The following is a 27,908-nucleotide window of genomic DNA, read 5'->3' as shown; positions in this document are numbered from 1 at the left end:
GCTGCGGCGCTTCGCCCCGCGCTGCAGGGCCCCGCCATGGAGAAGGCAGCGGCCGCGGAGCTCCGGCAGGGCGCGCTGGGGCCGCTCGCCGCCATCTGCCTGGGTGAGTGCGGGCGGCGGCGGCGGTGGCGGTGGCGGCGGGGCGAGCCCGGGGCGGGGGGCGCCGGCACCTGCGGCGGCCTGCGCGGCCCGGCGGCTCCGCGGCTCGCGCGCGGCCGGCAGAACTTGGCGGCGCCCGGGGGCAGGGCAGGGCCGCGCCGGGCCGGGCCGGCGGCCGCCTGCGGGCCGGCTAGCGGGCGGCGCGGAGCGGCGGGGCCGTGCCGGGGCCGTGCGGGGCCGTGCCGTGCTGTGCTGTGCCGTGCCGGCCGCCGCAGCAGTGGGCGCGCCCCGCTCCGCCCTTGGCTCCGGGGCCGCCGCGGTGACCTGCGAGACACGGGAAAGTTGCGGAGCGGTCGCCGCCGCGTCCTGCCGCCGCTCTCCGGGCCGCCGCGGGCGGCAGCGGCTTCTGGAGCAGCTGCGGAGCCGCGCGGGTCCCGGCTGCCCCGCGCCCGCCCCCGCCTGGCTCTCGCTCCCCGGCTGGCAGCAGGAAAAACAGTTTTTTTCCTGTTTCCCTGCCATATCCCGCTCTTCTCCCTTTCTTCTGCTTGGAGCTATCGCTCCCCGCTCCGCTCCGCAGCAGGTGTTCGGTTATGGGACGCGATGCAGCGTGTTACTGGTCTCGGCTGATGCTGAGGCTGTTTTCTCCCAGGGTGAAATGTTGCAGCCTTTGATCAGGGTGAGCTGACAAGAAGCCCCCTGCATTTAACGGGGATATATTGAAACTGGAAGTTGCTAAAAGTTGACTTTTTTGCTCCTCCGTACTGCAACAAGGTTGCTATGGAGCAGAATCGGTCTAAGAAGAGCACACGGGTTAAGGGTGCAGTGACTGATTTGAGCTGTGCTGGTGGAGACTTGGTAAACGTGAACTGTTACGGCTCACCGAAGTTGTGTGTGCTGAAACAGCTGCGCTTTGCCAGTATAGCAAACTGGAGTTAATTTTTAATAATCCTTCATAATAAATAGTATTCATTACATAAGTTATCAGAAATGTGCATCTGTGGCCAGACTGCTCATTCTATTTTTATAAAAGTTCTTTTTTTAACATTATTACTTGCCTAGAAAAATGTAGGAAGTTAAAATGTAAAAGTTCTCCGATTACTTCAGATAGGTAGGTGTTAATTAAAGGAAAAACAATGTAAAAAGCTGCCTAAACTACAAAACAGTTTGAATATTAGTTCTAACCAGCATAACATTTTTGCAGAGACTTAACCGAGCGTCAGAGATATGCACAGGATGAGTTTGTCTGCTGCATGGCGTATACAAGGTTAAAGATACAAGTTTCAGCCAGGTCTCTTAATTCCTTGGTTTTGTGGCCAAGCCTGACTTTTGTTAAAGCTTTTCTTATTCAAGAGACGTAGCACAATTGTTCTTAAAATCACTAATATCATATTCAAAGATTATATAAACTCCAGAGTTTAAGTGAGAATACTACTTGTATTTTGCTGTGGGTAATGGGAAGTTGAAAGTTTCATAGATTTCTGCTTTCTGTGACTTTTAGAATTTCATTGTCTGGCTCTTCTTTTCAGCTGGAATGTTTTGTTCCTATTTCTTGCACAACTGACAGTTGTGGAGGTTGAGAAACACAGGAGGTGGGAAGCTTTTAAGGTATTCTGCTTCAGTGAGCCCTTAAGAATACAGTGCTGCTTCTCTGACTATTTTTGTGTTTCACTTCCTGCTTGTCTGTGCTTTCCTTTCGTCTTTATTTTCGGTTCCTGCTCTCTTGCTTCGCCAGCCTTTCCTTTCTTACATTTTTTGCTCTCCTGTAGGCTTTTTGTGATGTTTGGTGTCTGTATAGAGGCACTGCCACTGGCCATTACTGTATGTGAGCGACTTCGGCTGTAAACTGCTGCTCCGGAGACTCGAACTGGGTTTGTGGCAACTGTTCTTTCATGAAGCCATTTTGTTTCTCATTCTTGAGAAATTCTGGAGGGCACGGGGCATTATTAAATAGAAAAATATCAAAATAGTGAAGTTCATAGCTCGTGGCTGTGGGGAAGGATTGGCAGCTGTTGTTTGCTTCAGAGAGGCAAAGATGTAAATTGCCCTTTTGATACAAATAGTAACTGCTTTCCTCCTTGAAAACCTCCCCCCGAGAATTACTTAGCAATCGAAATGAAGGACACTGAGTTTCCTGCATCGGGCGTGAGCCAACTGAACTGCCTCTATTTTTTCTGGCTTTCCCATAATTGCCCTCAACTGCTAAGAAAAAGAGTATCTGGAGAACTTTCCAATATGTCCCTAGACTTTTACTTCAAGATTTTATTTTGACAAGGGACGAGAAAACCAACAGGGAATGGCTGTTATTTCTTTTGGGCCTCTGACACTTCTGAGAGCTGAGTGCTTCAGAAAATGCTAGTTTAGAGTGCTCTCACATTTTGATTTGATGGTCTTGAGGGGAAAAAAAGATGCTGTAAACCATATGGTTATTCGCTTGTTGGGGAAAGGACCTGATGTGGATTTGGACTTTATTTTAGAGAGCCATTCTTGACTGTTGTTTTAGTATAAAAGAATTTGAAATGAGAGCAAAGCAGCTTGCACGCACCAGCCAGCAGATGTTTTGCTTTTGTGTGGCTATAATAACATTTTGGGTGTGTGGGGTGGTATCTTCTTTAGGTATGTGCCGGGCCCTCTGTGCAAAGCTGCCTATAACTCTTTATCTGTCTCTAGCAAACCAAGACTGTTTGAGAGTCCTCGGAAGAAAGTAATGTGGCTCTGAGTCAGCTCGTTCCTCTCTCTCGCTCCCCTTGTCTTCACGCTGTGATTGCCTTTTAAAGGACACATGGGCCTTTAGTCAGACACGCGCGGTAACCCCTGCGTAGGAGTTAGGGGTCTGTTATGACTGTTTGGAAGATTTCAGGTAGGAAACATGAAGAAAGGTTGTAATGTGACAGTAAAAGACCCAGATGTTTCCATGCAATGCATCTTCAAACAATCCTTTAAGTTATGGTGATAATAGTTATGTAGAGTATGTTTGTGTACTTTCCTTTGGAGCAAAATAAAATATTTTAATTTTCTTAAAATCAAATTTGTGACTTAATCACAAGTTAATTTCTTTTTAGTCTTTATGACTAAATTACTATGGTTACAGGAATAGTGGCGCTTTAATATTGTGTGAGAAGATTTTGTGTTGCCTTTTTTGCTGTTATCCAAGATTTCTCTAATATGGATATGCTGCTTTGTCGCAAAGAAATGGTTCACAGAACCAACTTTTGCATCCGAGCTGTTTCCTGGTGAAGGACTCCAGCATTGTTCTGAAGTGGGCTGACCCACTGACCAGTCAGAGCACGTGGTGCTGTGAAATAACTAAGTGCAGAGCATGTTGTTATTATGTGGCAGCAGTTCTGTACATTAATTATGTAACAGTATCGGTGCTCTTCAGATCCTTCATAATAATGCTTGTTAACATAGCTCTGCAGACCAAGCCTGTTTCTTCTCAAGCCACAGCATGCACGCGCTGTCATGCAGTTGCCCTCCTTCCCTCGAACATTACTAAAAAGTTCAACCCTGCAACTGTTTAGAGGGAGCCAAAGTTGTTCCCCTTCCATCTGTGGTAATATCCTGAAGTCAGTAATTCGAATTTTCTGTATTAGTGATGTCAGGAACGGTGTTTGCTTTGATTTGGAGGGCCTGGTCTCAGCCTGAGGTGCTTAGCAGCCTGTATGTGTGCTGAAATCGGAGTCTATATTTAGCTCTTGGACATGTGGCTTCAGGAAGGAAGAAGTCCAAACTGGGAACATCTAGATGTAAGTCACTCAAAGACTGCTGAAGGCATCTGAGTTGCAAGGATTTGGTAAAAGTTCAGATCCAGAAGTGACTGAAAACTGTGACTGGGCTCAAACTGGCAAGCTGAAAACCAAAGGAATTGTTTTTAGCATTTCTGTTTCCACCCCTTTAGTGCTAGGTATTTTTTTTTGTGTGTGTGTGTGTGCTAGTTTAAATTATCCCAGAAGGTGGTTGGAGCAAGGGTCAGTGTTTTGTAGTGTTTGGACAGTGTCTAAGGCAGTGGCCTGCATTCATACGTGCTGCTGTTGTATATAAATAGTGTTAATAGTGAGCAGCGTCCCCAGTGACCGTTGGGAACAGGGACAGTTTCTCTTCCTCTTTTCTCCTATTGTTCATCTTTAATTTTTTTTTTTTTAATTATTAAATGCTTGCTGTGACAGATTTGCTATAAAAAGATTTAGGATTTAACACATGCAAAATTAAGCCAAAGTGGGTGTTTGCCTGGGATGTTGTAAATTAAGTTTTTTTTAGACCTTTTTAATTTAACATTTCTCATGTTATTATTAGGCTGTCTGTGTAGATTATAGAACACTGCTAAAAATAAGAGCAGTTAGTGAAACACACTTTAACCATTAGAGAAGTGCCTTAAAGACTATACAAGGAAACTAATATGGAAATACATATTACATTGACCTCCGAAGTAATGATGGCATAGGAGAAATATTTTTTTTGGCAATAGCAACTCTTATCAGATCACTCCCATGGGTATATGCTGTGAGAGGAGACTTCTGAGAAAATGAAGAGTATTTGGAGACTAATTTGTAAGTGTTTTGCAGCATCTCCTCATCCTGCTTTGATTTTACCAGTGGACCCTTTTGAAAACTTCATTGCTTTTGATTAGTCAAGTTAATCCTGTTAGGTTTTGCAGTTTCTTTTCAAGGTGACATTTACCTGGGAGAAGCAAACTTTGCTTTATTCAGAGAAGAGATATTTGGAGATAATAATCTCAATAATTATTTTCCAGTGTTTAAGCAGGTAAAGTGACTGGCTGTGATTATGAATGTTTTAGCGTAATTGTTTTTCTGTCTTCCCCAATTAAAAAAAAAACCCACAGAAGACAATTTAGAGTAGATTGGCAGCTGGTTCTCTTGGTAGCGTATTTGACAGGTATTGTCAGGTACATTCTGTGTTGGCTTTTTTATAGCTGCAGTGAAGGATGATAGTTGATTATGTGAATTGTCGGTGTGGATAAGCAAGGTTCTTGTTGGAAGAATGCAAATCATTTATATTAGCGCCATGGCAAATGCTTAGGAATGGTTAACTACTAACTGCCTCCTTATACCAATGCAATCTGTATGAGCATTATTTTTCTGTCTTTACACAGTGAATCTCTTCCTAACTGGGAAAATAGAAAGTGCTGTCACCTCGTTAGGTAAGACATATTTTTCTTATTTATGTTTATTGTTCTTTTGAAGTTGTTGCTTTTTTCCCCACCTGAAGACATCTTTAAATAATACTGTGTGACCTTTGCTTGAGAAAGAGAGTAACAGTGACATTTTAGGAAGTTCAGAACTTTAAATCTTCCTGGGGTTATTAGACTCCATGAATATCACTGTGCTAGAAAAAAAAATGTAAGCTTGAGGTTAAGGTCTTAGTACATGCTGATACGTTCAGGAGAAAAATCTGTGTCTAGGAAATGTGCCTGGGAATGTCAAGCCGGGGACAGTGGCCCATTCCCAGGGGGAGCTAAAACTGGAATGTTAAAAATGTCTCATGAATGTCAAAGTGGAAATGCAACCAGAATTGCAGCACTTAGTGTAGTTTCCTCGTCTATAGCAGTGCCGTTACTTGCTTGCTCTATTGTGACGTTGTAATCAGGGTGTGAGGTCCCCTTAGTGTTAAGGGCCCCCTTGTGCCTGTCAATCTACAGTCACATTGATAGACTTACTTTCTGCCCGAAGAGGTCACAACTTTTAAATTAAAACAGAATAACCAAATATGGAAGACAGAGGAGAAAAGGAGATGGGAAAACACAAAAATAATTCTAAGTCAGTGGGTTGATTAATGTGGGACTTTGAGCTTTCAAGTCAACATGGGGTTTTGAGAGATTTAAATCAGGAAAGGGTAGTAATTTTATGATTAGGTAACTTCCCTAAATTAAGCTTAGGGGAAGTTTGGATGAACCACTTAGGACACGTGTTGTTTTTAACATTGTATTTCAATTCTTTTATTGGAAAAAATCCAGACTGTAATCTATGTCCTAGTCAGTGTTCTGTCTGAATGATTCTTCGGCTTTTGATAGAGCTTGGCATCCGTTGGCTGTATGGTATACGAGTATACTAAGTGTAACTTGAGTGATTATACAGTGGCTAGCTTAGACTGGTGATACTACTTTAGTCTGAAATATATAACACTCCATCCAGTTGGCTCTGCTGCTTTCTAATGCTGTTTTTTGCTAGAAACAGGAAGAGATAGATGAAACATTTTGCTTTTATTCTTTCAAATCTGTGGAAAACCTTGGAGTATGGTAGCCTTCATGTTTTCTTGTCTTGATACGCCTTTGAGTTGCTCTGTCTCTTGACAGTGTAACTAGAATGGGGGGAAAATGATCATAAAAGGTCACAGCAATAGTGTGGTTCATGTGTAGCTTCTCTTACCTCTGTATTACACGTTAGGATAAGGCATTTGTAAGGCAGATGACCCTGGCAGGAATCGTTTTGCAAGAGGTGTGACTTAAAGAGCCCTGATAAAAGTTGGGAGGAATGCCTGCTCTCCTAAACACGTCCTGGCAGAGCAGCTCATTACAGAGTTGATCTTTACGATAAGGTAGAGTGTGGTTTCTTTTCAGAAAGCTAGCAATAGCAGAAATAACGAGTTCTGGAGAACGCAGGGAAGGCCACCACCTCCGCTGTATTTGTGCCAGCACTTCAAGCTGGAGAAACTGCTGCTGCTGAAAGGAAGAGGTCTTCTCGCCGTGTCCCCCTTTCCCCTTGCTCAGCGAGCCAGTTCAGCCTGTCGATCCAGCGAAGCGCTAGCTAACTGGGGCTCTGTCCGATTAGCAGGTTGAGCCCTTGGGCTGGGCGTTTGCTCGCTCTGATATGGGGACAGAAACAGCCTGCTGTTGAACTAGATAAAGTGAGGGGGAGCCCTTGCAAAGTCCTTTTTCTCCACTGATGTAAGGAGTCTGCATTAAGCAATGTGTGCATTGAGGGAGCATTTCAGGGAACTAGGAAGAGTTTCCTGCCTACCCTGCTGAGAAAATATATGCTGCCAAGCATTGAGTTTTGGAAGAAAGTTCCTTGTGGCAGGTGCAAACCATCCCTCATCTTGGAGCAGATGGTTGAGATGTGTCCCTTGCGCCTGGAACAGACCCTGGGGTATTGCAGAAGGGTGCGAAACTGCAGGATTTATGCTGGGATCATCTTAAAATTTATTGCTGCACAGTTTAGTGCCCCCAGTGCAAACTGTCCTGTCCTTTGGTAGAGCTGGACCTCTTGCAAAAATAGGAGTAACACCTATTGATGCACTGTTCTGCAAACTCCCTTGCAAGTTTTTAGTAGCAAGTATTTGTGACGTATTTAACTGGTGGGGGGAATCAACTGCTCTTTACAGTAGAAGGAACCCACCAGACACTTGATTATTACAGAAGGAGTCTCATTAAGATTTGTGTCTGCTTGACAGAAACTCTCTGAACTCAAACCTCTTGGCATTTGTTTAAAGGGTTTTTGTGTTTTAAGCTATAAAGTAATCATTATTAATCTGTCTTCAGGATTTATCTGTTTTTAAATATGGCATCTCAGAAAATAAGATTTTTTGTTGGTCTGTGTGTTGTTTTGCCAATCTAGGGATTGGCATTCTCTTATGTTATGCTGCTTCAATAATCCTAAACGTAGAAAATGTAAGCTGTTTTGGGCTTTTACTAAGTTGTATTTTCACTCTTTGTGCAGAAAGGCTGTAGGAAAAACAGTGGTAGAACAACTGTTGAAAAAAAAGATTGTTGAATTGTCTCTGATGAGGCCTTGTGAGGAATCCAGGATTGCGCCTTTTTGTTTAGAGATTTACTTCAGATGTTTTGGTGATTTGAAAAGGCATTTGTTTGTTTTCCTTAAGGAAACATCCTGTCATGCTGAAGCCTAACTTAATAACACAATGTTATATGCATGCATCTCTGTACTGTACTGAGCCTTCTGACTGTCTCTCTTCCGCATAAGAAGTGCTGCCTGGAAGGCATTTGATACGGTGGAGGGGTGCAGTTTCGTGGTGTGGAGCTTGGGCTATAGTACCAGCTTCAGCAGTTTCTGCCCCGGTTCCACAGTGCGGTGTCTGGAGGAAATGCATCTCGTGTTTTGTGCGAGGCAGCGCTTAACCATGCTCGTTCGCTGACCTAGTTGCAGCCACGTCCCTGTTCGGTGGGTCTGCGAACTTTGTGGGCAGCTGTTTGTTGCCGCAGCCGAGGAGTGGGGTGCCGTGGGGTGAGAGCGGCCCGAGGAGCCGGGAAGGGAGTTGGGAATGCTTTGCTGCCACTGAAACCCCAACGATATGGATTTGTGCCCTAATGTGCTTTTTCTGTTTTGCTCCCAGCACTGAGGGCTCTGTTCAGGGTAGGTTTTTCTTTCCAAAAAAAAGAATTGTTGTTTAAGTAGGTGAAAGAACGGCTGCTGAAAAGCAGCACTTGAATACTTCACCTTGGTTAGCGCACAGCCCTCGGTCAGTTGTCACAAGGAGGAAGGAGGAGGAGATGACTGATGAGGAAGCAGATCTGTTGACGTGCAAAAACCATAGTAATGAGCACTGATGGGAAATGAAAGGCGTCAAAAGCATATGGCAGATAAGTGAGGTTTGGGTAAACACAATAGCAGTTTCCTTCCTCTCCCCCCGCCAGTTTGTCACAATAGGTTTAGAGGGCTATGGACATACCCTTAAAGTAGTGTAAGTATGTTTTGGTAATACGAGTTAAGATTTGTGGTCCATTCAAGTTAGGAGCCTTTGTAAGAGCAAAGCAGTTGCCCTTTTAGTTTTGGATAGGCTAAGTCAGAAACGCACGTTGTGTGACAGAAGGGTGAAGCCATCGAAAAGTATTGAAAACAACTAACATTGCAAGAACTGCCTGCAATGGCATACAATATCAGTACAGGCCTTACCTTGCTTGTGCCCTTAGATTTTCACAGCTACTATTTTGCTGTTAAAATGAAAAATCTTTTCTTCTGTCCGTTGCGCTCTCCATGTACTAAAGATGCTAATAGCAGGTGTGCAATGTTAATAAGAAATAGTATTTCTCCCTGAGAAACTGAACTGTCATGTTGTATCAGATCCACTGCTTACAAACTAGCAGCTATATATTATTGCAGAAGAAAAGCTGCTAGTGATCTTGCTTCAAAAAGCTGGAATACTTCAAATAACTGTTGCTCAGGATTTTTGTAAATACTTCCTAAACCTGAAAAACAATTATTTGGGAAAATAAAGTTTCTGCTTAACCACAGTGAGGAATGTGTGAGTAAAAGTGATGATGTGGAGTCACCAGTGTGTCAATGTGACTTTCTCAGAACGGAAGCTAAAATAAGCTTTGCATAATTATCATTTTGTTGTCTATTCTAATACATGTACTGTCAAAAAGGTATTTTTAATCCAGAACAGTAGTTGATACAAAAGGAACAGAAACATTTGCCATGCTGTTGGTGGAAGCCTCTGGATCGTGCTGTATGGCGTGTTTGCTCCGTTTGCTTTGTGCCTGCTTTCTTTCCCATTGAAAAAATTTATTAATCTGGCAGTTAGGAAATACAGTCTTACCAGGTTCCTTTTTTGTAGTTGTTAGCTCAGGGTCCTCTTATGCTGCTGTGATACCTTTATGCAGTGGTAAGTGTGTGGAGGAGTACATCGAAAGATGCAAGTCAGGTGATTTGGTGTATATAATGAAATTAATGGAGAACTATAGCTGAAAAGTCCTGTGGGTCTTACTTTTGCTTTTATAACTCTGTAATTGTTCCTGTAGTCCAGGGTTTTGCTAGTGTCCAGTGTGGAGCCTCTCTTTCCAAACGTGACAATGGAGATTTTCTTGGTTTTGTAACTTCTTTGCTGCAAAATACTTGTTTGAAAAATAGATATTTTCATGTATTCATGTACTCTGTATGTTTTTGTGGCCTTTGAAACTAGTAGGAACTATGTACATATGTTTCAGTGGAATGCCCTATTTGGAGGGTGAAAATAATGGCTTTTTATATGTTTTGCCTCAGGTAAGTTACTCATCTAATGCTTTTCATATTCCTGTGGCTCTCACTTCAGAAGTGCTTACCGTGAACAAACTGAATAGCGCCAGGCCCGGACTCAGTGATGGGGGGTGCTGAGCCGGCCCCAGCCCTGGCCAGGCCCCATGCAGGCAGCACGTCACCTGGCCTGGCTGCAGCCAGGCAGCTTTGCTGGCGCTTCCGCACCCCATCCCTCCCGTGCAGCCAAGTCTGATTTGATTTGGAAATGATGCGTTTGTGTGGCTACGTTTCAAGCAGTACTCTAAGTCTGTGATTTATAGTGCAGTGTACTTGAACGTATATGTATATGAAGAAACTTGAGATATAAGGCATCCTTTTTTCTCTTTGCCACCTTTTGAAGCTATGAGAAATTAAGCTTTTATGAAAAATTGGAAAATTCTGCTGTGATCCACAAGTGAGGCTCTAAATAGTTGTTTGTTTTAAAAATAGTTTTAAAAATATTTTTGGAGAATGTTCAGAGTAGCTATTGCATTACACAGAATTTCCCCTCTTGTAGTCTACTGAGAGTACGTTTTCCCATCAGAACAGCTTTCCCATTTGTCCTTGGAACATTTCACTTTCATTTTCAAATTGGTTAATTGCAAATTATAAGTATTCTGTTTTGTCTTTAATTACCCTTCTATTGTCCATAGAAAGATCTGAAAGTGCTTTGAAAATACTGAGCTTTATTTAGCCCTGTTTGCTCCTTCCCCTGGAAAATTTATCTGTGGAGTTCAGAAGGAATTTGGAATACTTAATAATTTTCAATGAAAACATGTGACATCGAAGTCCAGCTTACTGGACTTATTGTTCCTTTTTTGTTGGAGATCTTTTTTTAAACTATTTAAAAATTCTTCAGGTTTGTGATATGGTTAGGAGAATGAGCAACTATCCAGGAATGTATTATAGCAAAATAAGCTTCTGGATACTTTACACTGAGTATGGATCTCCTCCATTTGCTGAGTGACATACCCAGGCTTTGGAAAGCTGGTTAGAAGGATTTTTGTATTACGTGCTCTTGGCAGATCTGTGCAGTATTATTGATTGTAGCCTTTGGTGGATTCATGCAAGGTTATTGATTGATCCGGGATTGAAATGCAGGTTATGCTTACCTACACTTAAAGCAGGTGTCTTAATTAAAAACCAGGGCAGGAAAGAAAGCAGTAAGAGGATAAAATTATTGACTCTCATTTGTCTGCAATCCCCAGAAATTGATGAAAGCTCTTGTAGCTAACGTGAATTGTTGATTAGGCAAAGCATTAACAGTAATATTTTTTCCCTCCTCGTTAACAGCTGCTTGCAGTGGAGAACTGGAACAGCACACAGAGAGACGGGGAGTCATCTACAGCCCCTCCTGGCCACTAAACTATCCTCCAGCTGTAAACTGCAGCTGGTACATTCAAGGAGATCGTGGAGACATGATAACAATTAGGTATGGTTCGTGATGTTCTGTGGAGATAAAGGCTTGCTTTGCTGAAATGAAACAAAATGTGAGTTGTTATCTGATATACCAGTATGAAGCCATCTGTCAGAGCTACCTGAAGGTAGACTGGTTGAACGCAGGAAGTTGAAGGCGATTATGCTGAAGCATGATTGCAGGTTGGGCACTCCTCTCATTTTAGAAATGTTCCAGCATGTTCTGTAGGTTACTTCTGACATCCATTATTATACGTGTAAGTCACTTGTAGTCTTTTAATATATTTATCTTCACATTACCTATGTGAGATTTTATCCGCTTCTGATAGATGAGGGGTTGGGAAACAGTGATATATTTCCTCACATTAAATAGGCTTCATTCTCTTCGTTGCCTGTAAATAGGAATGGGTGAAGGCTATAAAACCTGAAGTAGCCTATATTCAGTTGGGTTACTTAAGATTCTTAAAGCAAAAATGGCTTTGTCTATAATGTCTTGAAATGGTGCTATGTTTAATTGATAGATGAAGATAATCATTGCTTATTGTTACTTGTCAACCAAAACACATGCTTTTTTTGCTAAATATTTTGTTTTCACAGAATTAAATAATAGTTATAATTTGTGGCACAATTTCAGCCCTTTCTATGAAAATACAATTCAGAAAAGACTATAATATATTCTAAAAGGTTTGATAAGAATTTTGGGCTATAATATCAACATACTGTGAATGTGCATAATCTCTTTGGGCTAATCATAGTAGTGTCCTCAGACCAAGAATTGCTTATTTAAAAAATAAAAAAAAAACTAGGAAAGGTTTTTTTGTTTTGTTTTTAGTACTGTTGTATTTGACACCATCTGCTCATTCTTTGCTCAGCTGCTTAAAAAGACTGCAAACCTCTTCAGCTGCAGATGCTCTGCAATTAAAAACAAATCTGCCACAGATGGAATAATAGGAGGGCTTCTTCGTCCATTGTTCAAAATAGGAACTACTCATCAAGAGTAAGGAAGCAGATACCTGCCAGCATTTGAGATCCATAAATAGAAAGGTGCTTTTAAACCCCATTAAACTGTACTGGACTTGGGGAATTGGTTTCCAAGCAGAGATTGTTGGAAACTCTGAGGAGGCACATAAATGAGATGCAGAACTTTGCTCTTGAGAATAGCTCTGCAGTTTATGCTATGAAATCATCTCGGAGCTCCTGGTTAGAATTAGGATTCTCCTCTGCAAACGCAAGTGTAACAGAGCCTGAAGAAATGAGGGAAAGCAGGATGAGGAAACTGGTAATAATGTGTGTATACAGTTTGGAGACGTGCATAGCAAAATGATTTTGAAAGATTTCTTTTTAAAGAGTTTGTTTTCTCTTGCTGGATACACACAGCCGTATCCTGCTCTCATACACGCATGCAGACAATGGCAGCTATGTGTTTACATCCTAGGGAGTTGTTTGGCTTATGGGTAGCAGATGTGTTGTGGTGTTACATTTCTGACTATAAATGCACTTGGAATGACTCACTCCAGTGATATATGAAATGCAAAGTGTTACAGCATCTGAGGATTTCTTTAGGTGCCCAACACCGTTCAGAGGGTTGTAGGCCCTTGTAAAGCCAGGGACGTAAGGGAGGCAGCTGACTTGCCCAGGCCAGCATGATACAGGCAGACTGGGAGATGGAGTTCAAATGCGAACGTTTTTTCCTCTTAACTGTTGAGGATGCTGCTTATCCTAACAATTTGCTGATGGGGCAAAAAAAGAGTAGCTTATTTCTTTTTTTCCTAGGAAAATCAAACACAATTAGTTCTTACGATAAGATCTGGATTTTGAAAGGTAAAAAAAAAATTGTGTTATGTTACACTGAATGCATTTCCTTTGATCTTGAATTCTCATTGACAGCAAGACAGCAATATTATGTAAGTCGCATATTTGGGATACAGGAAGAGTCATTAAGGGATAAAGTTGCAATTGAAAGTAGTTTTGATTTCTAGAAAAACTGCAGTTGGTAGTGATTTTTTATAAACCTATTATTCAGCAGCTTTCCACGGAACAGTGTCCAGATCTATGTTTGGATGAAAGATACTGTCTCCTGTGGGCATGTCCTTTAGAAGCTTTGTTTTAATATCTACCTCTCATATGTCTGTACAGATTTTCTTCATGACCTCACACTTCCATGCTTACTGTTTTGCTTTATAGTTTACTTTTTAGAAATCCTTGGGGCAGATTTCACAAAAAAAGGAAATATATTTTCTTCTTGCCTATGCCTCTCCATTAACTATGTATGTTTCAGTACTTTCTTCTAAGTTTGTTTGCTTGCCAGAATCATGCTGTTGAGACCTGGGCACAAGTGGCTAGCTACTGGACATGAGTTCTCCAGGATTATGTTGTGTCATTCTGGATTCAGGTAGCCAGTCTATTAATTATTGCTATGGAAATTACTTGTTTTCGCTCTCATTTTCTCTATTTTTATGCCTGTTTTCAGAGAGCTGCATAAAAATCCCGTAAGATCAGATAAAGATGGGATGTGCAGTAACTGCCTTTGTACCATCCTTCATAGCTTTATATGAGTATGTTTCCTTATGAGAGAAGATCAAGATCTCTTTGTTTAGCAGGTCCTGTTAGCTGTTTGTTGTAATTAACCATGACATGGGCAGAAGTTAAACTGCATTTTATTATAGGAAGTTATGGGACTGTGAGTAAAATGTTCTCCATTTTCAGAATTCAGGCTAGGGTAGTGAAAATGATTACTGCTTCCTTAGTGACCCTCAGGCTGTTTCTTATGGATTGAGGGTAGGGGAATTGCCTTCATTGACTTTAGTGAAGTGGCCTGTCATTGGCTTTGAAAAAAATTTTTTTTCAGATTCCATCTGAGCTTAAAATTCTGTGCAAAACTTAGGACTGTTCATGTAAAGGCTTGCTAGTACGTTATATGACAAATTAAAGGGACTGCTTCAGACCATCTTTACTGAACTCAGAGTGTTTCAAAACTTGACATTGACTGGAAAAACTCATAACTGCCATTTATTTTATTCAGAGTTGCGTGCTCAGCTTTTGAAAAATGGACTGTGCGTCTCTTGCCTAAGGTTACAAAGTTAGCTGGTGCTTGGGAGCTGGGAATAGAATAGATTTCCCGACTTCCAGGTCCTTGTGCTTCAGTGGTTAAGCAGAAGTTTTTAATGAGCCAATTAAGTCATCAGTTGTTCACAGTCTGCACTTGCTGTGAGAGGCTGGCAAATAGATGTGACTTCTCTTGCTTAATTGGCTGGTCTGTTTTATTTTGGGGCTGTGCTTTACTGATCTACCCATAATATTTGTTCTCCAATTTTTTAATGAGTTTAGAGGGCCAAATTGGACACTTATTTATTTATTTACTTCCTTTCATTCAACTTTTACATCAGCTGGGCCTCCAACAGATTACTATTTCTTGTTTGCTTTCATTATCATCTCCTGTTTGTTCTTTTCCAGTTATTAAGAATGCATATTTTTGTGCTTTAATCTGTAGTTGTTTGTGCCTAAATTACTTTAAGAGGCTTGTAGGGAATTCCCAGCATTATTTATAGAACTAACCTTTTCTAGCTGCTATTGCTCCTGCCAGTGCAGATGGCAAAAAGCTTAGCTCTGCTAAGCATTAGTTCTGCAGGTAGCACGTTTTTTTCATAGTTACAGCAGTGAATACGAGTATCTGTGATAAGCTGGTCTAATGAAGTTCTTTCCAGCAGCATGCAAATACTAGAAAGTCAGTAGGAAAATGTCATTGTACGCCACTGTTGCTTCATTTGAGTAATCTTAGAGGCAGGAGATGATATGTAGCCAATGCTCTAATTCGCAGGGAGCTCCCTGGAGTCCTTCTCAGTACTGGAAGTAACCTTTTTCCAGGATCATACCACTGACAAACATTAGATGATCTTACCAGAATTTTGTAGAAACAGATTTAGTGCTGCATTTTTCGGCTCACATTTAGTTGTTTTGATCCTCAGAATTTGAATGTTCCCAGTACCTAATACGCTATTCATGTATTTTTGTATGCAATATTTTTTTTTTTAACAATTAGCTGCAAAAGAGACATTTCAGAAGGATGATAACTGGAGTTAATACTTCTGATTCTTCCAAAAGTATTCAGAATCTGAAAAATTTGGTCTGATGATTTTGTTCTGTTACACCGGTCTCCTCCTCTATTCTTACATTGTGCTAGAGATCTGTGGGTAGGAGGGAGAACATCCTGAGGGCCAAAGCGTTTTAAAGGGTGTTACATGTATTAGCGATGGGTGTTGCACCTTGCAGTACCAGCGTTTGACTCTTGCAGGTTAGTGCCTCAGTGCCCCTCCTCTCCTTCTCCTCTGAGCTACGGCTGGGCTTTGCCTGGAGAGCAGAAAAAAGTCTTCAGGAAAGCTAACTTCTCCTTCCCTTCATTTTTCGACTGATAAGATGCCAGGGCAGAGGTGTGTTGCTGTGTAAGTGAAGCTCGCGAGCAGAGGGCTCGTTTGCGTCCCAAGGAGCAGTCAAGGTGCGATGGGGAAACTGGTATTTGAGGCACGTAAAGGCTGGAGTTGTAGTGCCGCTGCGCGCTGCAGTCTCCATGGTGAGGCAGACCTCGGGGCCTACGTTGTGGTCCCTCGGACACCGCAGGGTGGTGGCAGAGCAAGACACCCTTTTCTCTACCAGCAGCCTCTCTGCCTCCTCTCACTTTTCTCCCCAGACCCCAGCAGTTCCATACCCAAACTGTTTAAAAATACCCTGGGACTGTCAAGTATTGTGTGAGGTATGCGTGACGCAGTCCCCTGGTACTCTCTGCTTCACTGTGACTTGATTCTCTTCCTTGTTTTAATCCCCCAAAACGCTATGACTTTTGCCTATAAAGTGCCCGAGATCTCCCTCAAGAACCATACCTGCAGGCGTTATTCAGTCCATCTCCAAAGAGTGTTTGGAAGGTGTTTATACAGTCCTACAAGCAGTAGGCGCACAAGGCTTTCTCCCTTACTTCTACTTTATACGATCAATCGTTCAGCTACTGGGCTAATGCTTTGGACAGAAAAACTTGCATACCAGTTTGAGACAGTTCAACTGAACAAGTAAATTTCCCCATGTTCTGTTTTGTGGGTAGCAGGATTAAATTGTTCTTCAGAAGACTGTAACAGCCACACTAGATCTAATTACAGGAGATGAAAGAAGTGAAATAGCAGAGGTTGAACACACTATTCTGAACTCTTGGGTAAAATAAATCAGTGGGCTATTTAAGGCCAGGTTAATATGGCAGAAATATTTCTTACATAAACCCTTGTTTTTGAAAATGCATTATAAAGCAAAAAATAATTATATATACACACATGTATACATGTTGTTTAGTATTTTGTTATAAAGGAGTGTTTTGTGTGGTGAAGATGCTTGACACCTTGTTCAAATATATATAATGTTTTTGGTCTGGAGTGAAATCGCTATCAATTTACATGGAACAAAATTTGCTTCTGTTGGAGACAATATAACTTAACAGGAAGGCTCAGGAAGAATTGCTATGAAGTGACAATGCCTTAATCAAAGCAAAATTTGTTTAAAATGTCTGTTGATTATAGGTTGCATGAAAGAACGAAATTGCTTTGTTTTTGGTTTTGCCCTTAGAAGAAGAAATTTTTATAACTGCTGTGGTATCTATTGGGTATAAAAACTTTAAATCAAAACTAGGACATCCATATTTCAGAGAAATTGTGTTTATTCAGTGGTGTTTCAAACTTCCAGGCACTGGTATGTGATTAAGATGCTTATTAAAAAAGGAGTTCATTTTTGTGAATATTCTGTATTGCCTTTTTCTAATACAAAGGCACTTGTTTCAGTAAAGGTGTCCTAGTGTTTGCAGGGAGGCTTTCAAAGATGATGCTTCCTTGCAAGTATATGCTGTTTCAATGGCCGTGTACTCAGTTGGTTTGTGACTAAAGCTTGGAGTTTTGAGTTGAAGTTTGGGATTCTGTGCTGAGTCTGTTCCAGATCTACGAGTGACGCTGGGGAAAATCCATTATTCTCTCTGAGCCTGTGCTTCTGCTTTGGAAAGTAGGACTAAAGCTTCTTCCTCATCCAAACCCTTTATAATAACCCCCCAAAACCCTTTATTAGTGATGTACTCTATGAAGTTCTCAATGTGCAAGTAGAAGATAGTGTTAATTATATGCAAGTGCAGGCTCTGCATATATATCCCTATCATCTGCTGAAGAGTTTGAAAACAAGACAAGTGAGTGTAGCTGCCTTTTCTGTACTCCGTGTGCATCTTGAAAGCATTTAACCTTTTTCTTTTTTCTAGAAATAAATGCATTTTAATATAAGGTGCAGACAGCTTATTAGAGAGAGAAATTCTCCCCCTAGATGTCTACAGCCTGTGTTACGTAACGATATTGATGTGTGAATTATTTACGTGATAGACAATAGTAGCTTTTTTCAGTGGAGTGGGGAGAGTGGGTGGGCCGTGACACCGCTGGAGTGCTGACAACTCGGAAGGACAGGAGAACAAATTGTTCAGTTCTTTAAGGTTGTTCCTGGTGTATGTAAAATAACAGTAGAAGTAAGAGATCAAAAGATCTAGTAAGTGATCTCATCTGTCTCGCACAAGCCAGATGGTTTTTCTAGTTGAATTTTTTTTTCCCCCCAAACTCTCAGTTTCCATTTCTTGATAGAGCGACTGTTCCCTTTTCTTACAAAATTTGTTGCTGGGCAGGTAGATAATTCTAATGCTTATCCAAAAAGTCTTTATGACAAGAAAACCCTACAAATAATCCTCCGAGTAGATGATAGAAACCCTTTTTGATTCTGGTGCCAAAGTGAGTTACAGAAAGCAAACCCAACACGGTAGCTCAGTAATGCTGTCTCAGATCTCTTGCAAGAGTTGACACTCTGCCAATAATTTATTACTGCTGCTCTATGTAATTCCTTTTCATGTTTTAGTGGCTGCTCATACATTTTCCTGGTCATTAAAAAGTTTTTTTGCAGAACACCTGGGACAGAGATACTCTTTGGTTTATCTTTATATAGCTGAATGCTTTAATTTTTTCATCCTGATTATGAAGTCATTTGGAGCTTCTTGAAAAAAATCTGTTCATTTCAGAAGCTTGATGAGATCACTTAAAGCAAAGTTCTCTCACTTATTCCCACATACATCACTACAGGAATGTTTCTTCTTAGTTGGTGAGATACATACAGCATGATGGGAGCGAGAGAGAATAGAGGAATGACATCTTTTGAGTGGATTGTTCTTGCCTGCACATATGTTTGTGGAGGGTCATGACAGGGTTAAGTTGGAAGGAACTGTTACCAGCTCAGACAAGGAGTCTCAACAGGAGCCTCAGATAAACATACCCAAGGACACCGCTGCAGCTGGGAATGATACATCCTGAGAAAGTACAGATAAACCAGCAGAAGCCAGTGGGAACCAAGGTTAAGGGCAAGACAGCTTTTCTAAACAAGTAGCAAGGTACAAGGCATGACCGCTGCGTGCGTGATCGGTGTAATGATTGGCTACCTGTGACATAATCTGCATGATGACTGGCTTAGCAAAGTGTGTCTGTAAAACTGCTGAAGCAGCTAGTTTTTTAGTATAAATATGCTCAGAAACAAACAGTAAAGGTCTCAAGATGCATCACTTCTCGAGTCCGTGCCTTCATTCGCTACATATGTTGTTGGACATGTCTCAATTTTCATTTTAACTTAACACTTTTAGTGCCCTCTTGCTGTTTAAGACAGTTTTTAAGCCAATATGTTTGGCAGAACCTACAGGTATGTGCAGGTTAGAACTCCTGTTTAAATGAATTGGCTGCTTTACGTATTTGCTGCTCTTTCCCTTTCACCTTCAAAGGGAAAGATCTGGCAGGCTTTTACAGCCTTTTGTAACTATACTGTGAGATCAGAAAATTATCTTTACATTTATCTTTTTCATAGAATTCCTCTCTTTTGTTTGTGTGAAGTTCTTTGTGGAAGGTGGCCTCTATTTCGTAGGAGTATTTCAACCTTTCTGAAAATTCTCTCCAAGTGTTTGTGTGGAGTACACAAAAACTTCTAACACGCTTGTTTGTACAGCTGCATTATGTGGAAGAGGACCAAAATATATTTCTAAGTGTCCTGGATAATGTGCCCTTTCATAGTGAGACATGCTTCTCTGTGCGTGGCTATTGTCATTGCAGATTACTGAATGCAAATCTAATCTGTGTAATCAGACTGAACAAATACGCTATATGGTTCCTGAGCTACAGGTTATGGGTATCATTTGGTTGTGTTCAGTGTCCTGCAAACAATTTGGGCACCTCTTTGCCCTAGGTAAGCTACTACTGAGTAGCCATTGGGTTTGAGCCAGTGGAAAGGCTGGATGTTTGACTGTAAAAGGTTGTAGATTTGTTTACTCTGCACTTGCATTCCCAGGAAGGGAATATTTTAGCCTTTCAATTAAAAATAATAGTGTTTGAGAGATTTTGTGGTTCCATTTCCACTCCTTGCTGTCCTCATCTCCTCTTGTCCTCTCCCCACCTATCCATAGCTTGAAGAACCAATTTTGTCTTACTTTTTGATCCCCTGAGGAGTCTTTGCACTGCTCCCTCTTGCTTTTTGTTATGTTCCCCCATCCCTCCCCCACCCCGAGACAGGAGTCTCCCCTCCCCTTCCATAAATTCATAATTTTTAATGTTGGAAAAGAAATCATTTAATCTGCCTTCTGCATAATGTGTACTGGAATTTGTGCTTTTACTTATGTCTGTGTTTTGGGAAGCAGTTTTGTTTAAGAGCTTTGAGTGAAGGAAGGATCATCTCTTCAGCTTTTGGAGTTATTTGGCATACTGTTCATGCCTGTGAGATGGGTGCTTTTCCAAAGTGGGGAAACTTGACTGGTGTGTTTACATGTACCCAAGGTACTGTAGGTGTTTCATTATCTTTGAATGTGATCTCTTTATGTCAGTATTGCTTGGTGCAGAAAGTCAACTGTTAAAGCTTGCTTTTTCTCTGTTTGGCTTTGTTCTAGATGTGTTCTCTCTGTTACTTGTGTTTTCTTTTGTTCCTAACAGTTTTAAGAACTTTGATTTGGAAGACTCTCAGAAATGTGCAGTAGACTGGTTGATGATTGGCCCATCTTCCAAGAGGGAGGAGTACAAAGTGTGTGGATCTTCCATACCTCCATCTTTCATTTCTGCAAGGGATCATGTTTGGATATTTTTTCACTCTGATGCATCAAGCTCAGGACAGGCTCAGGGATTTCGCCTTTCTTATATTAGAGGTAAAATCTTACAGTTTCATTGGCTTCACTAATACTCTCTCTGGCAAAACCAGGAGACAGTATTTGTTGACAAGGGTCTTGTGCCTGTCTTGATGACTGTAAGGTGTTAGCCATGGTAACATTGACATTTTTTCCACTTGGCTTTATTTCAGTATTCCTGAAGTATACTGGCCTGACAGATTGAATTGTGACACACAGAGGAGTAGACATTTAAAATGTGGCATTGGATGTTTCTGAAAGTTTCAATACTGACTTTTCTCCTCTCCCCCTCTTTCACAGGAAAAATAGGTCAGGCTGTTTGCCAGTCAGATGAATTCCGCTGTGCAAATGGAAAGTGTATTCCCAGTACTTGGAAGTGTAATTCCATGGATGAGTGTGGGGATAACTCAGATGAGAGAAACTGCACTGTCCCTCCAACAGAGCCTCAATCCAGCATCTGTCCCTCAGGAACATTCCAGTGTAGTGTAGCCCATTCCACCAAGTGCTTGATGAATGAGCTGAGATGTAATTCAGTCAAGGACTGCAGTGATGGTTCAGATGAAGATAATTGTCCTGATCTTTCTTGTGGTAGAAGGCTGGGTAATTTTTATGGGTCTTTTGCTTCGCCAGATTTATTCCGTGCTGATCACAGCAGATCAGACCTTCGTTGCACATGGTACGTGGACACACAGGATAATCGACATGTTCTGTTGCAGCTTGATTTACAGTTAGGCTACAATGACTATGTAAAGGTGTATGATGGCATCGGAGAGAGAGGTGATAAATTAATGCAAACATTTTCATATCACAACAACAGACATTCAGTGAGTGTGGAGTCTTCAAAGGGCCAACTCACTGTCTCATATCATGCCCGTTCCAAGAGTACTGGCCATGGGTTCAATGCAACCTATCAAGTGAAAGGATATTGCCTTCCTTGGGAACACCCCTGTGGAAGTGATGAGGAATGTTTCACAGATAAGCAGCATTGCGATGGCTGGTGGCACTGTCCAAATGGCAAGGACGAGGAGAACTGTCCCGCTTGCCAGAAGAATGAATACCCATGTGAAGGAAACAGTGGGCTTTGTTACTCAATACTTGACCGATGTAATAACCAAAAGAACTGCCCAGATGGCTCAGATGAAAAAAACTGCTTTACTTGCCAGCCAGGAAACTTCCATTGTGGTACAAATCTGTGCATCTTTGAGACTTGGCGTTGCGATGGCCAAGAAGACTGCCAGGATGGAAGCGATGAACATAACTGTCTGGTGATCGTTCCCAGGAAGGTCATCACAGCTGCTCTGATTGGGAGTCTCGTGTGTGGCTTGCTGCTGGTGATAGCACTGGGCTGTGCATTTAAGTTATATTCTCTAAGGACCAGGGAATACAGGTAAATATCTTACTCCTATGATGTTTAATAGCTGAGACTTTTATTTATTTAAATATATTATCCAAGAGAATTTGGGTAATACAGTGAAATTAATCCAAGGAATTGATGACAGTTAAATAGTTACTGCACTGGGCTTGGAGAAGAGTAATCTAGTTTTTCAGAAGTAGTGGAATGTCAGCTCTCGTGTGTGTTGCTGCTAATGCTGCGTTGTAAGTATTTGCTGGGCCCCTCAGTGTGAGCTCTGACCTCGGTCCCCCAGTCTCACTGGCCTTGCTGTGTAGATTGCGTGTGTGTTTCTGTGCCTGTGTTTTGAATGTTTGTGCAAGCATGGGTTTGCCCTTTGGGAGAAAGTGGTAAGGGACTTTCTGACGCCTGTCTCTTATCGTATCCACTAGCACTCTGCCATGCTTCTGCCTATTTGTGTTTTCAGCACAGTGTGCTTTACATCCTCTCCTGGATCAAATCTGACTGACTAGGGAGCTAGAAAAAGCTGCAGTGCTGTGCTGGGAACCTTGCTGGTGCCTGGCTTCTGGCAGGAAAGCTGAAGCTCTCTGCAGCTGCAGGCCTGCCCCTGTTGTGTGATTCTTTCCAGTTCTTAATGTTGTATTTTCCAAAAATAACCTTCGGATCCTTGCTGAACAAGTTAATGCTGTTACTGGCCTAAGCTAGAACCAGACTGGAAAAACTTTCATAACCACAGAATCCAAGTTGGAACTGCACCAAAGAGCTTGCTGGTTTGACTCCTTGACACTTACCCTTTATTCTTACTCCTTTTACATATTTTAGCATCTTTGTGATAAGATTTTTCACTGGGCCTACTTGAGGGTGTGTCTTTTTCTTGTTACTTGAATTCCTCTGCACTGCTTTTGTTACATTAATGTAGGAAAAGCAGGACAAAATGACTGTTATTTCTCTCGCTTATTTTTTTTTTTTTTAAAAAAAAACCTCTGGTTCTGTTTCCAGAGCGTTTGAGACCCAGATGACACGACTAGAGGCAGAGTTTGTGCGGCGGGAAGCTCCACCTTCCTATGGGCAGCTGATCGCACAAGGACTTATCCCACCAGTTGAAGACTTCCCTGTGTACAATGCATCGCAAGTATGGAGACATGAGTCCAAATGAACCTATGGGCAGCCAAACTACTATAAATTAGATAAAGACAATCTGGAACTGTATGCTTTTAGTAGTGAAATTGTGTTATGGAAGTTGTTCTATAAAAAAAATTATGTTTTACTTTGGGTTGAAGAACCACAGTTATTTATCTTAGTGTTGTGGCTACTTTTGAACACATTAGATGTGTTGCTGATGACAGAAGACTCAGTGCTCTATAGTCTGGTTCTTTAGTGGTGATCAGATAGGACCAGTGGGGCATCTTGCTGGGCAGACAAGTAGAGGTTAAACTCAAAGAAAACCCTTTAAGAGTAGAGGTATGGGTAGGGTAAGGGTTTTGGTAGGGGCAGAGTGTCTTTGGCAGCTAGTTTATTAGAAAATAGGCATTTAACAGGGAAGTTGATGGATTAAGGTTAAGGATTCTGGTAAAACAGAGAAATTAGTGGAGAGAACAGGCTTTAGGGGAAGTCTTTTAAATTCATATGAAATTATAGTTTGTTATATCTATATTACAGGCTTCTGTGCTGCAGAATATTCGAACAGCCATGAGGAGACAGATGAGACGTCACTCGTCAAGACGGAGCTCATCTCGAAGGCGCTTAGGAAGGCTCTGGAACAGGCTCTTCCACCGGCCACGAGTGAGAGGACAGATCCCGCTCTTGACACCTGCCCGCACTTCCCAGACTACCCTGGGTGATGGCATCATCAACCACGCTGATGGAATCGTCAGCCGTGCTGACGGGACTGTTCGGAGTCCTCCACCTTCCCCCGAAGGACCTAATTTAGAGGCAGATGCCCTTGGCCAGGCCAGGGGCCTACAAGAAGCTGGATGTAGCAGCTTGCAGCCAGAGACTGAAATCACAGAACCATCGCCCTCTGATGTCTTATCTAGTACTTGCACAGCTGCATATGCAGAGCCTGAGACTGGACACACTGATAAATCTTTAGGTGCTGAGACCTCTAGCAGTGAGCCTAAACAGTCCAGCAAAGTGGATTCAGGAAAGGCTTTCAGAGATCCTTTGTCTGAAAGTGTTGCAGAAACGATCCATGGAGGGTCAGCATCCAGAAGGACTGTCCCAGAGGGCAGTAGTTTAAGTAGAAGTCATCCATTGAGTGAAGAGCCATGTAGGTTACCCTTAAAAAAGTGGGAGTCTGCTTATTCAGACAGCCCTGTGAATGTTCATATCGAAGTGGATGGACAAAACCGATGTTGCCCTAACTCCTATCGGGAGGAGCCTTTGGGTATTCATGCGGCTTGTTGCCATTCTGTGGAAGTGCCAATGTTAGAGTCCTCTACTCCCCTCTCAGAAATCAATACCAGTGATGATGAATCTTTACTTGTTTGCTAATAAAATTTTGTTCCAGCCCTGTAGATTTTGTAACTCCATTGTTATATGACAGTGCACTTTGACTGTTGGTGGTAAGTCTGTGCTCTCGACTCTGTCTGTTAAAACCAGTGTGCTTTAATTCCCCAGGGAGTACAATACGAGACTAAACGGGACAAGCTTTTGTCTTTGTTGCTATTCCTGAAACTCCAGTGGGGCAGAAATAGGCCAGTAGGTGATATCAGGGGCTAGGAGAGCAAGAATGTGTTATTGCAGTTCGGAGGCATCTCCATCCTCTGTTACTTCTTCCATGCATTTATTCACTTTGCATTCAGGGAATTTGTTTCTTTGCATTTCAGAGTGGTCTTACTGCAGTTAGAACCCTGTTGGATCCTGGGGTAGGCACCAATCATTGTGATTATGAGTACTAAACTAGAAATAAAGTATTGCTGTCTTTTCAGACATCATAATTTAATTAAAATTTAATAATTTTCATTAAAAATTATTCAGAAGGAAATAAAATCCTTGTAGCTTCCTCTTTTTCTCTTACAGAAATCGCTCCCTTCCTTTCCTCCCCTCAGAAATATTGATGGCCGTATGTACCTTGAAGCATCCACTATTACCAAAGTTTCTTTATAGAATATGCAGAATGAAATCAGGTTTCTTATCTGCTATAACTTTGTAATAAGAGATTATCTGTGTTCAGTATAAGTGGAGTGCATTGAACCCCATTTGCAGCAATATTTCTTTTTTATATTTCATATGGTATATTATTTTCATAGTGATGTTGTGAAGGTTGAGGTATTATTTACTTTCTCCCTCCCCTTTTTTTTCCCTCTTCACTTCTTTTTTCAGGGACTTTTATGACTATACCACTTTGTGTGTGCCCTGAAGGATACTGAGGCTTCGCAGCTCCCTTTGGCGGGAAGCACTGAGCACTTGGTAACTGTCAGGATCAGACTCATACTTTATTTTGAAATATAATCTGCTACCTGAGTGCAGATCTATAAATCAGCTTTTTTAACAGCTTTTTTTTTTTAACTGAAATAGATCAGTGCGATTTTTTTTCTTTAAGCTGACACTGTGTGGACTTTGCAACACTTCAATGTAAACAGGTGCCTTTTTGGTTTTTAGAGTGTAATTAAAAGCAAGCAAGTTGTTTAGCTGGAAGAAGAGTGCCTCAGTGCAGAATGGCAGGATGCTGCTGTGTGATACTTGGCCCCGCTGCGGCGGATGGGGCTCTGCCGTTAATTCACTTTTGGCCATGTTGTAATGGGGACTCTGCTTTAATTTCCCTGGGACGCAGCGGCAAACTAAAATGCTGCATACAGAAATCGGCAAGGAGGTTAATGACGTTGCTCCTCTGCAACGGTCTCGGTGCTCTGAAGCCGCTCTGGTGCTGCAGGAGTTCGGGCTGCCTGAAGCTCTTAATGGGACTCGTAAAACTGGAGGATTCGTCATCTGCGGAGCTGGGCTCTGCTGGCCACGGCCCTCGCGGGCGTCACGGGAAATGGGCTTTCGCACCGAGCCGTAAGCTGACGTCAGTCAGAGAGGTTATTCCTTTAAATGGGCTGTGTTTTTGTCCTGCGTCTTTTACTGGATCTCCCTTTGGGAGCTCCTTACAAAGAGCAAGGAATAGGCCTTTGGCTTTACCAAAATGTAATTCGGAAGAATTACACTAAATTGATTTTTTTTCTTTTTTCTTCAGATGCAAATTGCTTTCATAGTGTGTGTTCCAGCAGCAGAAGATTCAAATTCTTTAAGAGCATTAATAGCAGGAAGGGGTTGTGGCAAAATGTGTGATGGATAAGAGTCGTAGTTACATGAAATAAATACTGCTCACTCATTTTTTTCCAAGTGTTTTTGTGATCAGGATTCATTGCATCAAAGGAAGTGTAGTTTTAAGAGAGATTTTACTTTGTAAACATTTTAGGTACATTCCACCTTTGAAAGTTCAAGTACTGTAGTCATTACACTGCCAGGGCTGCTTGTGTCTAAGGCTACAGTTTTTAGTGTCTTTTTTTTTTTTTTTTTTTTTTTTTGTCTAAAGGTAATTTTAAATGCATAGAATTGTATTTATAAAATAGTAAACTTAATTGGAAGGAAGATTATATTTCAAGGTTAATATTGTGCAGATATGAAGGACCTTATAAATAAGTGTATATTTAGTTCTGTTACAGAAATGTATTTCTATAATAAAATCATTTTGATCATACTATGCCTTAAATTATTATCACTACTGTAAGGCTCTTAAAATTGAAATATGTGCTTCAAAATGCTGTTATATTTTGGGTACAGCTCTAGATAGTTAACACTGTATTTTAGTTTAAAATGTGTAACTTCACATAATTTCTTACATATACGTATTTTGTGTACAGATCCATTTGGTAACTCAATGGAAATCTCAGAAGGTTTTACTTTAGAAACTTAAACAGATCCAGGTTAATGAAAATTTGGTGCTTGTGTACAGAAATGTTCACAGCCCTCACTATGGAAATTTCTAGCCCTGCATAAATGAGAGAGATGTCTGATGCTTTTTGTAAGCACGTAACTTTTGTATTCTGCAATAAAATACTCTCTCCTGCCTCCCCACGCCTGTTCCTTAGAGTGAGGAGTCACCCAGTTGCTGTTGGTTTTGCAGCAGAAATCTGTGCGTGTGCCGTGGGCACAGACCCACTGTGCATTAGTGTCGTGCAATGCCGGTACCGGAAGGAAAGCCTGAGGTCTGCCTTGTGATGTCTACCCTTCTCCAGCTTCTGAGCATTAAACAGTGAAGCATCCTTCCTTGAAGATCACCTGATCTTCTGTTTCATGTTAGTTGTCTCCTTAGATTCAGAACTTCTAAAAAAATATTGGGGAAAACTGCTGCTGTGCCAGAAATGTAAACAGGAAAATTTCATTGTTAAGATTTCTTTGCTCAGATTGAGAGTGGAAAATATCATCCCCTTTTAATGACTATATGACCTAAAGTCAATCAGCTAATAAAACTTGTTAAAGTTCTTATTTTTATGTCACTTTAATAATACTTTTGTGTTCTTTAAAGCTTTTCATGGACAGAAAGAAAAATATTTCAGGAAAATTGTGTGTGTGTGTGTGTGTGTGTGCGCGTGTGCTACAACACCCTCCTGTGCAAACAATCTGAAAAACCTGCCAACCCCCCCCCCCCCCGAATAAAGAAGAATCCCTAAACTTTTCCTTAATTTAAGAAGAATGGAAGCTCCTAGGCAGCATCAAGGGAAAACCGACTCATGGATGTTTCTCTTACTGCTGTTAAAGCATTTGGGATGTTTCTGTGTTCGAGTTGTCATCTTCCAGTTTGTGTATGACTCTGTAATCTTCCTTAAATGTGAACTTTTTTCCTTCTGTTTTCTGCTTTGCTTTTTATTTACATGTTATATATATTGAT

At 41.5% G+C, this 27,908-nt stretch overlaps 1 protein-coding gene across 3 annotated transcripts; it reads left to right on the top strand.

Annotated features, from left to right (window-relative positions):
* LRP3 (LDL receptor related protein 3) lies at positions 1 to 27,502 on the top strand. 3 transcript variants are annotated; one of them, XM_067302499.1, is made up of 7 exons: positions 1 to 103; positions 5,207 to 5,254; positions 11,358 to 11,496; positions 20,495 to 20,703; positions 20,983 to 22,069; positions 23,033 to 23,165; positions 23,693 to 27,502. In XM_067302499.1, the coding sequence occupies exons 1-7, from the start codon at positions 37 to 39 to the stop codon at positions 24,524 to 24,526; spliced, it is 2,517 nt and encodes an 838-aa protein (XP_067158600.1). In that variant the 5' UTR covers positions 1 to 36; the 3' UTR covers positions 24,527 to 27,502. The 3 variants fall into 3 exon arrangements, with proteins under 3 accessions (XP_067158600.1, XP_067158601.1, XP_067158602.1); XM_067302500.1 differs by lacking the exon at positions 5,207 to 5,254 and having other exon boundaries at positions 7 to 103; XM_067302501.1 differs by lacking the exons at positions 1 to 103; positions 5,207 to 5,254; positions 11,358 to 11,496 and adding an exon at positions 13,496 to 13,872.
* Positions 27,503 to 27,908: the final 406 nt, after the last annotated feature.

The sequence above is a fragment of the Apteryx mantelli genome, chromosome 10 (assembly GCF_036417845.1).
Source record: "Apteryx mantelli isolate bAptMan1 chromosome 10, bAptMan1.hap1, whole genome shotgun sequence".
Lineage (NCBI taxonomy): Eukaryota > Metazoa > Chordata > Aves > Apterygiformes > Apterygidae > Apteryx > Apteryx mantelli.
The sequence above is the reverse complement of the archived record's forward strand: the minus strand, read 5'-3'. Positions and strand labels throughout refer to the sequence as shown.